Below are 17,637 nucleotides of genomic sequence, written 5' to 3'. Positions count from 1 at the left end.
TTTAAATTTATTAATGATCAGGTGGAAAATGTCGATGTCAGAGGCTAGTGAGTTTAGAAGGACTATCATTCTTCCGAGAGGCATTGCTAATGGTAAGTTAGTCCTACATCTCGGAAGAATGAATGGTTTGTGTCTACGCGCTGTTGCGAAGTTATCAGGGACGTAAAATAAAATTTTATTCAAATTTTAGACATAGACCCCAGCATGCCGATATGGACCCCTGGGGGTCCATATAGACCACTTTGGGAACCTCTGCCCTAGAACAAGCCAATCATAATATAAAAGAAGATATTATATCCATCAACATTTATTAAAATGTCAATTATCTGATTGCCAGGAGCCACTCTGGCGAGCGCCCCTACAAATGCGAGCTGTGTGACAAGGCCTTCTCCACGCGCTCCGGCTACGTGGTGCACCTGCGGGCTCACACGGGCGAGAAACCCTACCAGTGCCACTTCTGCGATAAGGCCTGCGCTACTTCCACAGCACTCAAGGTATAAAGTCAATTTCAAAAATTGTTTTCATTAATCAAACATATTTTTATTAACTGGCGGTTACTCTAAATTGCTAAGCTTTAAACAATCTATTGGCTGTATTAATGCTTGTAGAGATGTAACATTACGGAAATGTCATCTGACCTTACCACCAAAGAAAAAAATGCCTTCAAAAACTTCCCATCTGCTCTGTCTGGAGCTTGTGTACTATGGCTGCTCCACTTGGGCTATGTTATAAGAAAAAGATAAAGAAGTGGAAGGTTGGGAATTACGTGACTAGTCAGATATGGTCACCAAACAAGACTAAAGCCATTTCAATCAAGTTTATTTATTCGTTTTTGGGAAATCGACAGTTTACATTTAATCAGTTTGTACATAAGTATTATGTAGTAAAATAAAACCAATTATGGATTTCCTCCTTGTGACTTTACCTCTACTGAGACAGCATAATATGGAATAAGTAAATTAAATTTGTGAAAAGGAATATGAATTAAAAAAATTATACAAAACAAAAGATTATATAAAACGAAAAATTTACAAAACAATACATTTATAGCCATGGAGAGAGGTTGTAGATATAAATCAAATCATACTAGAGATATAAACAATAGAGACATAAACATCATTCACAAACCATCGGAGAAATATTCTTTTATGGACCTCTTGTATTTGGTAAGTGTGCAACTGAAAATATCAACCTTGGATAATACGCTATTGTAATTATTGCACAGTCTGTTCAGGCAAGAATTCTGTTTAGATTGTAAATGGTGGTCTTTCACCAGGGCGATAATTAAACCTTTTTAAATACGAGGCGTATCCAGAAAGTAAGTGTACTGAGGCTCTCACGACCGAATGAATTTTATTTTCGATATGTTAGCTACACTTACATGTAGCCTGACTCTTCCCCTCCGCAACGAGACCGGTTCAAGGTCAGTACGTTGAGAAGTGTCGACGCGACAACACGTTTCGTGAAAAATGTCAATACAATCTCCCGCCAAGTGCGAAATACGCGGCATCATCCGTTATCACGTTTGGAAGGGAAAACCTCCGTTTGAGGTTTATAATTTGGTGAAAACTGCATATGGTGATAAAGCTATGAATCGTACGAGTATGTGCAAGTGGTATCGTGAGTTTAAAAATGGTTCTCACCTCTTCACCCTCCGCCAAAAAGTTCAAAACCACAATTTCAGCCAAGAAAATTATGGCATCCGTGTTTTGGGACTGTCAAGGCATAATTTTGATTGAATATCTGCCTCAAGGGGAGACCATCAACTCTGCAAGATACTGTGAGACCCTAAAAAAGTTGCGGAAGGCGATTCAAAACAAGAGGAGAGGCATACTGACAAAGGGAGTCAGCATGCTGCACGACAATGCCAGACCACACACGGCCAACGCAACGAAGGAACTGCTTGCTTCGTTTAAATGGGATGTCCTAAACCACCCCGCGCATTCCCCTGACCTAGCACCTTCAGATTTTTATCTATTTACCTCCCTGAAGCTGTACATGGGTGGAAAAAGGTTTTCAACAGACGAGGAGGTAAAGGGGGAGGTGGAGAAGTGGACGAAGGGGTTGGCGGGAAACTACTTCGAGGAAGGCATCAAAAATTTGATACCCCGCTTCACCACCTGCATTGAGAGGAATGGCGACTATGTCGAAAAATAGCTTACATATGTACTTCGGTAACCATGTAATTTTTATGTTTCAATAAAGAAAATTGTAACCTACAAAAATTCAGTACACTTACTTTCTGGATATGCCTCGTACATCTATTTGAATTTCGATTTTGTTTTCAATGAATAAATAAATTAATGAAATGGAATCAACCCACTTCCCGACATCCAATCAAGTTGAAACTTTGCAAATAGACTTGTTGTCGATGACAATGCATTCTATCAACTTTTGATGGCACTCACACACACAAATTTCTCTGAAATTGAATGACATTATAAAAATTTACAGCAGTTAAAATACAAACTAAATCTCGGTACCATCCAATTAGGATTTAGAATTAAACTGATAGCACGGTTTTTAGTCACTCCTTGGGGAGGAAGGTTTAATCCTCAGTCAAACCAAAACCACAATTAAATATTTTTTTATCCATCTATTACTAAAAATACAGTCAAACTTGGTTATAACGATCACGGAAATAGCGAGGTCATGGTTATAATGAGCAATTATAAAATGATATTTTAATTCGTGCTTGTTTTCATACAATCGTATGCTGTTATAACGAGGTTTCATAATTGATGTAACGTCCAAATATTTTTGTCAACACGATTTCTAAATAGGTAAATACATTATTTGCGTTTGAAAAAAAAACCCGATTCTCGAAACCAGTCATAAACAAGACAAAAGGATGCCGCCCGGCGGCTCGGACTTCCCTTAAAATACCATTAGGGACGGATTATCCCAAGCTTTTATGACATTTAGCCTGAGTTGCCGCTCTACGAAACATTTCTATTCGGTACATTTCTATTTTAAATGTAATAACGGTTGGCTTGATCGTTTTAAAAATCGGCATAACATTGTTTATGCAAAAATTAACGGTGAAGCTTATTTTATTTATTTATTTATTTATTGTTTGTTTGTAAATATTACATAATACAATTAATGAACTTAAAATGTCCAACTAGGCGATTGCCCGTTTTAGGACATTCCAATATGATAAGTTTTTACATGTAATATATGGTACATTATAGTGTTGACTATTCTGTTGTTAAAAAAAAAAAATACATATGTATATTCGTATTCTAGAATGCTTCCAGTTATATCACGACATATTTTACTATTATTTAGCTGACATAATAACTGAATTAACATAACATAAGCTGAATTAATAGATAAAAACAAGAAAATGAATTTGAAAATGAAACTGAATTGAAGAAATTCTGTTGGTAAGGTAATACAAATGTATATTCATTTTTTTTTTTTTTTTTACTATTGTTTAGCTGATATATTAAACTAAAGAAATATTAATATATAAAACAAGGAAATGAAAAATAACAAAAAATAAAAAATGAAAGTAAAGAAGGAACTTTTCCTTTAAGGAAAAATATCACGAAGAATTGAACAATTTTCGAACTTTCTTTATGTAAAAATACAGTTCCTGTAATGCTAATATAATACCAATATAAGTTAAAATGTAAAGAAGAATGTAAAGAAAACAAAATTTACAATTTAATTACTGTTTTTTAGCATATTCTCGCATTCAACTCTCCCCAAGTCCAGAAGCCAATTGTTTACCTGCATACGCAGAATATTAGTACTCTTTGCCTTCCATGCATCAGGTATGAGATTGAGCAGTTTAGGGCCTAAGTAAGAGAATTGTCTCTGTGCTAAAGATGAGGAAGTGGTGGGCGGAACTGTTGGGTTTTTTTTTGCATGTCTTGTATTATGACAGTGGTTTACGGAAGCTAAGTAGTGCCTCTGTTTTTGAGTATGTAAAATGATTTTCCTTATGTATAATTGTCTTACATCAAGAACACGAAACTCTGCGAATAATGAATCGCTGGGGTACCTGAAAGGTTTTTTCAGTATGACTCTTATAAGCGATTTCTGGGATTTAGCTAAGGGATCGAGTATGGTTTTGGCACAACCTCCCCAACCTAATGAAGCATAGTCTAGTATGGAATTGCACATTGCAAAGTAAATTCGTTTCAAATCATTTAGACATAGAATATTTCTTATTGCTATAAACAGATGTGTAAGTTTCCTGACCTTTGTGGAAGTAAAGGCTATGTGTTTGTCCCATCTCAGAAATTTATCAATGATAATTCCTAGGTATCTTATATTGTCCACACATTCTAAGGTATTGCATTTACATGTAATAGTGTCGTAACAATGGTGTATTCTAATGTTAATAATTTCTTGTGGTTGACCCGCTTGAGTTGAACTGAAGCAGATGAATTTCGTTTTATCCGAGTTTAGAGTGAGGAGATTACTATCTAGCCACTGTTTAACTTTGTTTATGCCAAATTCAGCTTTAATGCAAGACTCATTCCAGGTTTTGCCTTCGAATAAAAGTACTGTATCGTCAGCAAATGTAATAATGTGGTCTGCAAATGAAGTATTACATAAGTCATTTATATAAACATTAAACAATAAGGGACCTAGTGTACTTCCTTGCGGTACGCCATAATTAATATTGGCTGGATCACTTAGAGTACCGTTAATATCCACTCTTTGGCTCCTGTTTTCTAGGTAACTAACAAACCACTTGAAAATTTGACCCTGTATCCCAATTCGCTGTAGTTTATTCAGCAGAATTTTGTGCGAGATAGTGTCGAACGCTTTAGCTAGATCTAAAAAAAGTGCAATGCATTTACTACCTTTATCTAGATTATTAGAGATGATTTTTGTCAAATTAGCGATGGCGTTTTCAGTGCTTAAACCTTTGCGAAAGCCGAATTGTCTACTAGAAAGGATGTTGTTATTTTCGAGATAAAGGATGAGACGGTTCTTTACAATTTTCTCCATAATTTTAGAGACAGAGTTGAGCAAGGAAACAGGCCGGTAATTATGTATCAGTGATTTGTCCCCACTTTTATGCAGTAAAATGACGATTGACTGTTTTAAATGGTTAGGGAATTTCCCTGAATTAAAGCTTAGATTCGCAATGAACGCAATCGGTATGGCTATGTATACTTTAATGATTTTTAGAAGATTTGATGAAATCTTATCGGGACCACATGCTTTTGATGATTTAAGGTCGTCAATTATCTTCATGACTTCGTTAGTTGAAGTTGTGATTGAGTCTATTTTGTGACCGATCCTAGGGATAGTTAAATTGGCGAGAGCGGTTTCTGATTTCTTACACTTATCGAGATTTTTTTTCGCAAGTGTGTCACCCACAGATGAAAAGTAACTGTTTGCAAAGTTTGCCATATCTTTGGGGACTTCAGAGTTTGATGTGTTAATGTATAGCGATTTTATTTCCGAAGATTTATTGATTTTGGATTTGGTTATGTTGCGAAAGGTATCCCAAAAACGTTTTGGATTGCAGTTGTTTTCGTAAATGAGTTTTTTATAATAGTTTTCTTTCGCCGATGTAATTAATTTCTTACACAAATTCCTATATTTTTTATAATAACATTGTAAAACCAAATTCTCAGGATATATTTTTGCCTTTTCATGAAGATGATTTCTTCTGTGAATCGATTTAACTAGCCCCAGGGTGATCCATGGTGTGAATTTAATTTGTTTATTAGAAACGGTTATATTACTTGTGTGTTTTGATATATACTCGTGTAGTTTGATAATAAATTCTTTCATTGCTAAGTCAGTATCTGATTTATCTAGAACATTTAGCCAGTTTTCTGCGCTCAAGTCCTCAATTAACTTGTTGAAATTAGTTTTAGCAACGTATTTAATTTTCGAAGAAGTGGGAGGCTTGTTTTTAAGACAAAGAGATGTTGTATAGTGGTCTGAAATAGTTGAGTGTATAACAAAAGTGTCAATAAAGTTAATATTTTTTACATTGATGTGATCAAGACAGGATTTACTCGAGCCCTGTTCACGAGTAAAGCTGTTAATAGTCTGTGTGAAACCATTTTCCGCGAGTAGACATAGATAATCGATTGATTGACGGTGGTAGTCAGGGATAGTGTTAATGTTTAAATCTCCCATTATAATTTGCTGTTCAAATTTTTTCGCATTGTTTAAAATTTCTTGCAATGAAGAAAGGAAGGGGTCAATATTGATGAAGGAAGGAGATCTGTAAATGGCAAATATGCATATGTTATTATTCAATACTATTTTCATACAGTTTGATTGTGCTAAAGTAATTTCCTCTACATGAGCTTTAATTCCGTCCTTGATGTAGATAACAATTCCACTGGATTTGTTGAGGTTGTTTGTGGTGTGATATTCAGAGTAATTGTGGATTGATTTTACGGTGTAGTATTTATTTAACCAGCATTCGGTTAATATTATAACATCGAAAGATGAATTAAATTGATCAAGAAAAATTGTAAAGTCATCTAGATTTGATATGCTTCTAATATTCTGGTGTATGATTTTTAGACTATATGAGTCCCAGTTATAGTTGTTTAAATTCTCCAGATCTCGAATTATATTCATATTAATGCTAATTACAGAATCATTGTAATTATCCGAAGGTAACTGAAACATAATTATGATTAAATTTACTATGATGTGTTGTGGTGACCCCGTAGTTCTTTTGCGAAAAGTCTGCAAACAAAAAGTTAAAAACGAAAGTGTAAATGACTGTGTTGTTAATCGGTGTTTTATTAATATATTGTATAGTAGAATGTGAGTTCTGATTATTCGAGTATGATGCGTATTTTACTTCGAGCTGAAAGTTGAATCCACTAATTATATTAGATGTAAAAGATGTTATAAAAGATGCTGGTGTTGGTATGTTTCGTATAGAGCAATCTAAGCAGTTGATGATTATGTAGATATCTGTCATGAAGGCTGCAAATACAAAAAATATGAAAACAATAAAATCAATAAAATGGCCAAATGCAAAGTATGTGCTGATTCTGTAGAGGAGTTGATGCGAAAAAAAATGCCAAAAAACAATAATTAAATACCATAACATGCGAAAAATGCAAAGAAGAACCAATACTAGGACATATTTATGTAAATTAAGATTTTTTCCAGATTTACACAGATTTGTTGGGAACATAATCTTACAAAGACTCTCGCTGCTTGTGATACGTACATATGGGTTTGCTTGAAGAACAGAGAGAGGGAATAGAGAAAGTGCATTATTATGAGATAATGAGAGAACATTATATAACATGAATGATAATGTTGATACATAGTATTCCCACTTAAAATATATTTTAACTGTAAAGTGCATACTATAGTGTATAATGCTTCTGATTGTAATTGTTAGGTGTGATAAAGGACAATAATTAAATTTAGTAACATGAGAAAAATGCAAAAGTATGATTAAAAATGTGCGAATAAAATATGTAAATAAAACAGTAGTAAAGGTTTTTGAGAAATACAAAAACATTATTTTGACAGAGCTCGAGCATTTGTAGTTAATGTAAATTCTGTAAATACAAGTGAATATAATAAAAGTTAGCCAAAATAAAAAGATTATTGAAGAAAATAAGAGCATCATATAGTGAGTAAATAAGATATTACTACTCTGATTCCCACGAGAACATGAAGGAAGAATAATATTTACCCAGTAAACAGATATTTTAAAGAATACTAAAACAGCGTGGTTTTTGTTGCTTAGAGGAAGAGTATGGTTAGAATTTTTAATAGTAAGATTCGCAATTTTTATAGTAATTTTGATGTTACTAGGGAAAGCTACTAATGAAAGTAAGAATGAATTATTTTGATAAAAATTGGGTATTATGCTTAGGGTGTGTGAAAAGTATATAGCGGTAATATTCAAATAAAAACTTGTAGTGAAAGTATTATTTATGGAGATATATAATTTTTTTTTAGAGAGAGCTAACGAAACGTGAGATACAGTCAAAGGAGGTAAAGTATAATAAAAATAGTGAATACTGATATAAACAATTTTCACACTGATAATGTTGCTACATGAAAGAGCTCCTAAAAAGAGTAGGAATGCATTATTTTCAATTAAAACATTATTATTTATAAAGACAAAGAAATAACTCATGAGAAAACTTGCGATGAATATGATATTATCCGGATTATTTTTGTTTAGCAGTGCAGTAAATGTTGAGGTACTTTTTATCATCTGTCATAGTTGTTGGCGTTTTTCTCGATCAAGATCAGTGATGTTTTTAATCGTAATAATTTTAGATGTATCCGTATGTCTTAGCAGAATGCGCCCCAAAGATGACCAAGAGTATTTATAGTTATTTTCTCTGGCGAATTTTTTAGTTTGGGAGAGTAAGAATTTTCCTTTTTGAGTTAGATGATCTGACACGTAAATCCGTTTTGATTCTTGAGATAGCCCTAGATCTGCTGTATTGAGTTTGCTTGAACTGGAGGTAGAGGATTTTTTATAGTCTTTGATTTTGAGTAGGAAGTCATCTCGAGATTTAATACTATTGAACGACACTATTACAGATCTGGGATTTTTATCGGACAGTTTTGGTCCTAGTCTGTACATTTTATTGATTTCAGATTGTAAAGGTATCGAGGTATCTCCGTAATTTATGATTTTTGATATCTTTTTAAGAGTTTCCATAATATTTTCATTGTTTGCTTCAGGGATGCCTCTGATGTCGATATTGCACATCTGTGTAATGTACTCCAGCCGGTCAATTTTGTCGTCCTGATGAGAAGTAGTATTTTCTAATACAGCGTTTTGTTTTTTTAATTCTAGCATATCAGTAATGAACCTTTCTTGCGAGGATTCAATGACAGTTAAACGTTTTTTTAGAAGGTCTTGCTGATCCGCTAAAAATTTAAATGAATCGAGAATTTCTTTGTTTTGTGCGATAATCGAATCATATTTTTGTTCCACAAAATCCATTATTGTTTTTTTGAAATTGTTTAATTCCAAAATAAACTTTTCTGACGTAAGAATGCCGCTTGCGCCATCTATGGTTGATGAAGGAAATTTCTCTGCGTCTGTTGACTGTTGATTTAGATGTTTGGTAGGTTTGCCGGTAGATGGTTCTTGATCGATTTTTTCATCATAATAATTCATATTTCTGGTCTTTTTTTTAGAAAAAGCTTTAGAGCATTTTTTACATTTCCACTGAGAATTACGAGCACCACGTATGTTTTCGCCAATCTCTGCACAAACAAGATGATAGCCATTATCACAAACAACACAAGATATGAATTCGGATGGACTGTCAATATTTTTGACAGTCCATCCGAAGCAAGTTAGTCAAGCTGCATCTGTGGATCCTGTAATATCAAGTGCGTGGGTTCAGAGTGTTTGGCCAGAGTTGAGAAAGGATTTCCGTGACCAGGACATTTATAATGCGGATGAGACAGGATTTTTTATAACTTAACACCCACTAACACCTTTAAATTTAAAGGTGATAAATGCATTGGCGGGAAAAAGTGATAATATGAGTACAGAACCGGAACAAATTACAATAGGGGAAGCTAGTGATATGATGGACAAATTAGTGAGTTTTTTCGGTAGCAGTGAACCAGATGATGAAACTTTTAATGCGTTAAGTGTTTTGAGGGGGAAAATAAGAAACATTAAAGTGAAAACATTAAAACAATCCTCTATAGTGAATTTTTTTAGTACAAATGATTTAGAGTAAAATAAAAACTTTTGTTTAATGTTAAGTGTTTGTACAATTTATTACATATAATAATTAGTGTAGTTGTAAGTTTAATCGTTGTATATTAGGTTAAGTACCTATATTACATATATTTAAAAAAAATTAACGTGTTTGATTTATAATGCATATGTATGTTTTGTGAGAGCTTTATACTATGTAGGTTTAGGTATATAAATTCTTATAAACCTATTTTGGATATAACGAGTAATGGCTATAAGGAGCAAATTTAGTCGGTCCCCTCGTGCTCGTTATAACCAAGTTTGACTGTAGATGTATTATAGTAAAAAAATGTTGATTTTTTTATGTCAATTCACTCAGTTGTCCAGTTCATTTTCAAAATTTTTGGTAAGTTCTTAAATTCTAATGTTATGTTGTTACATTTTTGGCAGTTATAGCAGTATCATTTTCCTGTTAAGAAATGTTGTAAGAAAGTTTGACTCTATAAAAATTAAATACAAAGATTATCCTTCTGAATCATTTCCCACTAAAACATAGTTAGCAAAGTAATACTTAGAACAGGTTGTTTTGCAGGATTAGAAAAATTCATCAAATTTCACGGTTAAAATTCAAGTTTTGTGAATGTTCTATTCAAGTGTAAAATGGCAGACCGAACGCCCTCGATTTAACAGGCCACGATAACCAGTCAAACGCTCTATATTTTGTTAACAATACCGCCAATAATTATTTCGTTAACTTTCTAATTCAAAGGCCTTATACACTATGTGTCTTATGATATCATGTTACTGCCACTACCTAGTATGTACATATAAACTTCACATTTTTTTTTAACTGATTTACGTTTGTATACCTTAGGAGTAGGCATATTCTTATTTTTGTACAACAGGTTTATACCTACAAATAATTTTTTTTTTTTTAACTTCCGATTTAGTTGTCCGCGTTAAATCTTCCCCAAAGGAAAAACTTAACCCTTCCACTCACTTTTCCACAAATGATCATCTAGTCAATCAACATTATGTAAGTGCATTATATAAGCAAAATAAATACAAAACAATACAAGAACAACACATCAACTCACCAGAGATCAAATGGGAAAATAATAGATCAAATGGGTAGAAGCACTCAGGATGCAATTGCAAAATTAACTAGTCTTGTTCATAATTCATTAGATAAATCATTAAAATGCATTGGAATCTTCATAGATCTTAAAAAAGCTTTTGATAGCATATCACACGACAAACTTATAAGTAAATTAAGAAACATTGGATTAAGTGGTACAGCTATAGAATGGATAAAAAGCTACCTTTTCAAACGCCCTCAAGTCGTAAAAATCAACGATGTACTTAGTCAACAAAAAACAAGTCACTTCGGCATACCTCAAGGTACAGTCCTGGGACCGTTACTGTTTATTATTTATGTAAATGACATATTCAATCAAAGATTAAATGGAAAAATAATATCTTATGCTGATGACACTGTCATAATAATTGAAGGTACTGATTGGAATAATGTTAATAACTTAGCAAATACTGATATTAATATACTGAAAAATTGGTTCGATAAAAACCTCCTCTCATTAAATACTGAAAAAACAAAATGTATCCCATTCTCTATCAACAAATTTAAATCAATACCAGAATTAAAAATTATAATACATCAACTTAAATGTAACAGAACTAATTGCAATCAAGAACGTTCTATACTTAGTCTAACTTCTGAAATTAAATATCTTGGTATATATATAGATCAACATTTTAAATGGAAAAAACAAATTTGTGAACTTGTAAAAAGAATTAGAAAATGTATTTATATATTTATAAGACTTAGAAATATTCTTAGACTAGAAAACCTAAAAAGAGTGTACTATGCAATTGTACAATCTATATTACAATATGGTATTATTGGCTGGGGAGGAACTTATAACAATATATTAAATCCACTTAAAATAGTTCAAAGATTGATAATTAAAGTAATATTGAAAAAACCATCCAAATTTTCTACTGAGATTCTCTTTTCAATATTCAATGTTCCCACAATAGACAATATATATAAAAAATATTCAATTCTACAAATTTATAAAGAAATACAGTTAAATAACTTACAATTCAATTCATCAGCAAGATATCAAAAAACTATCAAAATCCCAAAACTTAATACAAAACACACACAAAATACCTATCTCTATCTAGGTATAACATATTTTAACATCCTTCCATTATATCTAAAAAATATTGAAGATATTCAGGAATTTAAAATAAAATTAAAAAATTACCTAAAACTACTATAAAAGTCCATATCTTACTCTTATTATTATTTCCTTCAAATCTTGAAACTGTATGATTGATAAATCTTGCCTATTTCTTACTTATCCCTTTGGTTTTGCAAATATATTATTTACTTACTTACATGATTCCATATAATTGAGCTAGGATTCACTCACCAAACACAAGAGCCTCGTCTCTTTATGGTGAGGAAAAGCTATTATTATTTACCTTGATAACACTGTATAATATGTATAATTGTATATTTATTGTAAAAAACATACAAATATTAAATAAAAAAAAAAAATTAAAAAAAAATAAAAAATAAATAAAAAATTCACCGACTCCAGATATTTTCATATCAGAGGGTTCGGCTCGGTAGAACTTCTAACAGGGCCTATAAATCCTACTGATCCCTCAACATAAATATTTAAAAAATCTTTTGTTATCCTACATGTATTCAAAATGACCGACTTTTGCATCTTTATATATAATTTTTTTGATAGATCTAATACGCCTAAATTTTTAATTAGAGAGCTAGGTATAATGCCAGTAGCCGAAATAACGAATGGTAATATTTTTATAGTCTGAAAATGCCAAATTCTTTTTATTTCATTTCCTAAATCTGTGTATTTTCTTATTTTTTCACTAACAGATTTTTGAATATTACAGGAATTTGGAATAGCGACATCAATGATATAAGTTATTTTTTTAATTTTGTCATGTAAAACTATATCGGGTCTATTATGACTAATCGCTCGGTCTGTTAGTATAGTTTTATCATAATATATTTTATAAAATTCGTTTTCTAAAAATGAATTTGGTTCGTATTCATAATATGGTACTACATTACGGCAGTCAATCAAGTTATGTTTAATTACCAAATTTTGGTGAATTATTTTTAAAACTTGATTGTGCCTAAATGTATACTCGGACGGTGCTAATATAGAACATCCCGATATAATATGTTCTATAGTTTCCGGAAAAGCCAAACATTTTCTACACAAATCATCAATTTGATTTGTATCTTTGATTATATGCTTTCTATAATTTTTAGTATTAATGACTCTATCCTGAATGGCAAGCATAAATCTTTCTATTTCTGCGCTCAACTCTCCAATACTCAACCATTTGTTTGACGAAATTTTGTCAACATACGTTTGGTTGAGATAATTGAAGTGTTTTGCGTGTAAAATTTTATTTGACCAGGAATCTAATAATTTCTGGTTGGGATTAATAAAAATGTTGGCATTCTCATCGTATAAATTTAAAGGTGTAATATTTATATCTGCCTTGCAAATTATTTTGTGCATTTCTGAGCTATGAGCTTTCCTATGGAAAAAAGTTCTTAACATTTCTACCTGATTATGTTTCAAAGAAGTTATTTTGACTATACCTCTACCTCCTAAATTTCTAGGTAAATTAACTCGTTCTATAGCTGAATTTGGATGATGGCAATTAAACTTTGTTAGCATAGTTCTAATTAATCTTTCTAAGTTATCTAAATCTGTATTAGACCATTTAATTATGCCAAATGAGTACGTTAATAGAGGTATTGCCCAAGTATTTATTGCTTTTACTAAATCTTTAGCAGATAGATTGCATTTTAAAATTTTCCTGATCCTAGTTTGAAATTTAATCCTAATATCATTTTTAATACTACTATGGTCTAATCTATTTGATTGTGGGTATCCTAAATACTTATAAACCTCATCCCTTTTCATACTAGTAATTTGGAAATTTCTAAATATACTCTCGTCCCCATCTACAATTTTGCCTTTCTCTATATGGATCGTTCTACATTTATCTAAACCAAAAGTCATTTTGATATCATCTGAAAAGTTTTTAACTACCTCGATCATTTTCTCTAAATTTTGTTCAGAATTCGAAAATAATTTTATGTCATCCATATATAATAAATGCGAAATTATACTACTCTCCCTTGTATTACCCTTAACTTTTATTCCAAACTTGCTTTTAATTAACATTTTAGATAGAGGATTCAATGCTAAACAAAACCAAAGAGGACTCAATGAGTCTCCTTGAAAAATTCCTCTTTTAATTGAAATGCCCGGTATTACTATTTTCTTACCTTTTAAATTGATAAGTAAATTGGTATTCCAAAAGGACATAATATTTTCCAAAAAGCTAATAATAATGGGGTTAATTTTATATATCGTCACCTTAAAGCAATAGTGGGATATCTTGAAAAATGCTGTTCTGAGATAATAGGACTTTTAGGTTTGCGTGAGCTCTAGCAGCATCAAATTAACTAATCTTGCAGATTAATGATATAGTATAAGAGAGGTAAATTATTTAACATCAACACAAAATTGTAATAATAGAAAAATAATTAATTTTTTCATACTAATTTTGACAAAGTATACGTAAATCTGGAAATATCTCACTGTTGCGTGGAGTGTTTGGTAATCATCTCAAATTATCTCAGTGTAGCATAGTAATAATATTACGAGCTTAGATGGATAAATGAATTAATAATTGTTCCTCGGGAGATTTTTTCAATGTGTACGACTGTTTCAGGCTAATAATTGCTTTAAATAATTAATAATTGCTTAAAATAATTAATAATTCTTATTGCTGCATGTTTTTCCATGATGTTTATAATCATAAATACATTTTCAACAGTACACACCCACTCACTCCTATAGTTTGTCAATACGACAATTGACGATAGTAAGGTGGAATAAAAATGAAAAACATATATATTTGTGCTTATAAATTTATTTATGAGAAGCGTGATATAATGTATGTAACAAAAATAACAGAAAAACAAGAATAAAAAGTAGGTATGTATCAAAAATAACAGAAAACTTTTAGAATAAAAAGTATGTAATTTTTTTTTACAGAAAACTATAAGAACAAAAAAATAAAACAAATATGTGTTGATTCCCTGGAAACCTACAATGAACCTTCATCGTTATTTTCTTCTTGTACATCGCAGTCTGTATTAGCAGTATTAATTAATTCAAAACAAATTATGAGGTTTTTTTGGTATAACACCACTTTGGCAAACAAATAAGAAATCACGATTTTTATTCGGTGGAATTGTAGGTGGAACTGTATAGTGTATAAGCTGGTCCTAGAATTATACTATTCTCATTCCGAACATTCTTTAGTCGCTCTCACATTAATGCTCTGATTAAATGGATCCTCGGTGTAGGTGCTTTTGTATTTGATAACTAACGATTCGTCTTTAGTGATCTGTAAAATCTTAACTTTATTCCAAATACATTTATTTTTGTCCATGTTTATTGAGAAATTTTTTCCAGTCTTCTCACATACCTTCTTCCAGTCAATGAAGTCCGTTGTTTCCATTTCCGTTAACTTATAACGAGGTTCATTCTTCTTGGAACACTTTATGATCATCGCTTACTCCGTTGGAATAAATATTAGGCCTTGTTTTAAAACCCTGACCTTTTCTCTGTCGATGCAATAATGAATGGAGTCTCCTTTGTTCTCTGAGTGCCCAACAATTAGGTATATATGGGTAATGATTTGAATATCAAGTGTTCATAGTGCATGTATGTACATAGAAAATAAATAAAATTGTTTTTATTCTGTGCCACACAGTTATCAGAATAAAAGATCACTTCCCGTTTCCCTTGGCAAAGGTCTTTTAAAAATGTGTACACGCAGGTAGATATTTAATTGCGCATATTTTAGCTACACCCCCATGCCGCATGTAACAATGGCCCTGTCGTGTTTGGTATTGTAAATACAGAAGTTATAACGTTTAACTTGCTCTTATAAAAAAATCGATATATTGCCATTTGGCAACGGCATAACAGTTTGAAAGTCATAAATGGCAACTACAGTATCATCAGTGGTCTTGGTAATTTTTTATCTTTTTCTTGTCGAGATAGCTTTACATTCTGAATGTGTTCAGAATATTATTATTTTTTCTCATATCTCATTTGCAGTACTATAGTTGTATTATACACAAAATCCACAAAGGTTCTTTTTTGGTTAAAAAAAATATATATTGAATTTGGTATTGAATTGTATGCAGAGTGTGTAACATAGAGATTACCTACCGAGACACACTTCTATTTGTACAAATTGTACATGACAATATATATGACAATAATACTGCACGACAATAGTGCGATTCCACTCTACTAAAGCTGTTGATGTGATTCATAACACCATCAACTAAATCATCCTTTTGCAGGAAGCTGTCTGTTTTCTTTTTTAATGCAGTGCTTATGGTATTATTGCTTATATCTAAGGTTGCCATAAAAAAATCTTACACATACGTATGTTATGTCCATCTCTCTCAAAATAATAACCACTATTAGCTAGCATTCATGGAATCATAAATTTTAAAATATTTTAATCGATCAACTTCCAAAACAGATTCAGAACATTTGTATTTACAATTAGTACATAGTACAGGCTTAATTTGTTTTGCTCTGCGTATTTTTCCTGATTTTGCTACATACTCCTGACCAGTATTCACCTTCAGTTTCTTTATGTTTCTCTTCCAAGATCACCCAACTTGTTGAAAACTATAGAGCTACAATGAGACAATAAATTTATTTCAGTATTTTAAACGACCCTTTGAAAGCAACAGTGGGACAACATCAATATCTCAGTGTTGCTCTGAGTGACCGGACATTTCAAAACTGAGATTTTACTTGTAACACTGGCAATTTTTTTTTTACAAAATATCCCAGTAATGCATCATGTAGAGCTCAAAATTTTACATCGAACTGCATACTTATCTCAAAAGTGTATTTTTCGAAGATATCCCACTATTGCTTTAAGGTGACGATATATTTAATACTTTGATCAGCCACGAGTGCGGGACACTATCGAAAGCCTTTTGGTAGTCTATATAGCAAGTATGTAAATTACGTTTTCGAGTTTGAATCTGTTTTAGAATTACAGAATCAATAACTAATTGTTCTTTACATCCCATATGTTTTCTGCGACAACCTTTTTGTTGTTCAGATAAAATATTTTTTTCATCTAAATGAGTATATATTAAATCTGTCAAGCAAGAGGTTAATATTTTGTATATTGTCGGTAAACATGTAATGGGTCTGTACTGAGAAGGATTATTAATATTTTCGCTTTTGGGCAACATATAAGTAATGCCCTTAGTTAGAAAATTTGGAAAATTTTGTGGTTGACTGACAAATTTTGAAAGATTTTTTGCCAAAAGAGGATGTAAAGTAGTTAGATGTTTGTACCAAAAATTATGTATCCAATCGCAACCCGTGGCTTTCCAATTATGAGTATTTTTAATCATTTTGGTTAACAATTCAACCGATATATTAGAAAAACTCATTTGTTCAATGCCTGAAAAATTGAGTTCTTCATTTTCTATCCAGGGACTTGACTCGTTATGTTTTATATCTTTACTCCAAATTTTAGTCCAAAAATCGCGCATATCTGATTCAGATGGCAACGGAATATTATTATTCGAAATAATATTTTGTTTATCGTCAAGTTTGGAATAAAATATTTTTTCATTTTTATGGAATAATCTGTTATTATTTTTTTTATTATACGTATAATTATATCTTTTTAATCTACTAGCTTTTACGCCTAATTTTTGTTTTAATAAATCCAATAAATCATTGATTATATTTTCATTACTATGACTATCTATATTATAACTAAATTTTCTCCCAATTTCATCTACATGTCTCAAAATTTTCCTACTTCTATTCCCATTTTTATAT

General features: G+C 31.5%; 1 protein-coding gene across 1 annotated transcript in view; it reads left to right on the top strand.

Annotated features, from left to right (window-relative positions):
• The window catches only part of LOC149419263 (uncharacterized), a 60,639-nt gene that overhangs the window by 22,944 nt on the left and 20,058 nt on the right, over positions 1-17,637 (top strand). Inside the window, exon 10 of the mRNA XM_089637759.1 lies at positions 338-494. Within this exon, the coding sequence (XP_089493885.1) occupies positions 338-494 (157 nt within the window). The remainder of the gene's footprint in view (positions 1-337; positions 495-17,637) is intronic.

The sequence above is a fragment of the Hesperophylax consimilis genome, chromosome 12 (genome assembly GCF_061612785.1).
Source record: "Hesperophylax consimilis isolate HC1 chromosome 12, BYU_Hcon_1.0, whole genome shotgun sequence".
Lineage (NCBI taxonomy): Eukaryota > Metazoa > Arthropoda > Insecta > Trichoptera > Limnephilidae > Hesperophylax > Hesperophylax consimilis.
The sequence above is the reverse complement of the archived record's forward strand: the minus strand, read 5'-3'. Positions and strand labels throughout refer to the sequence as shown.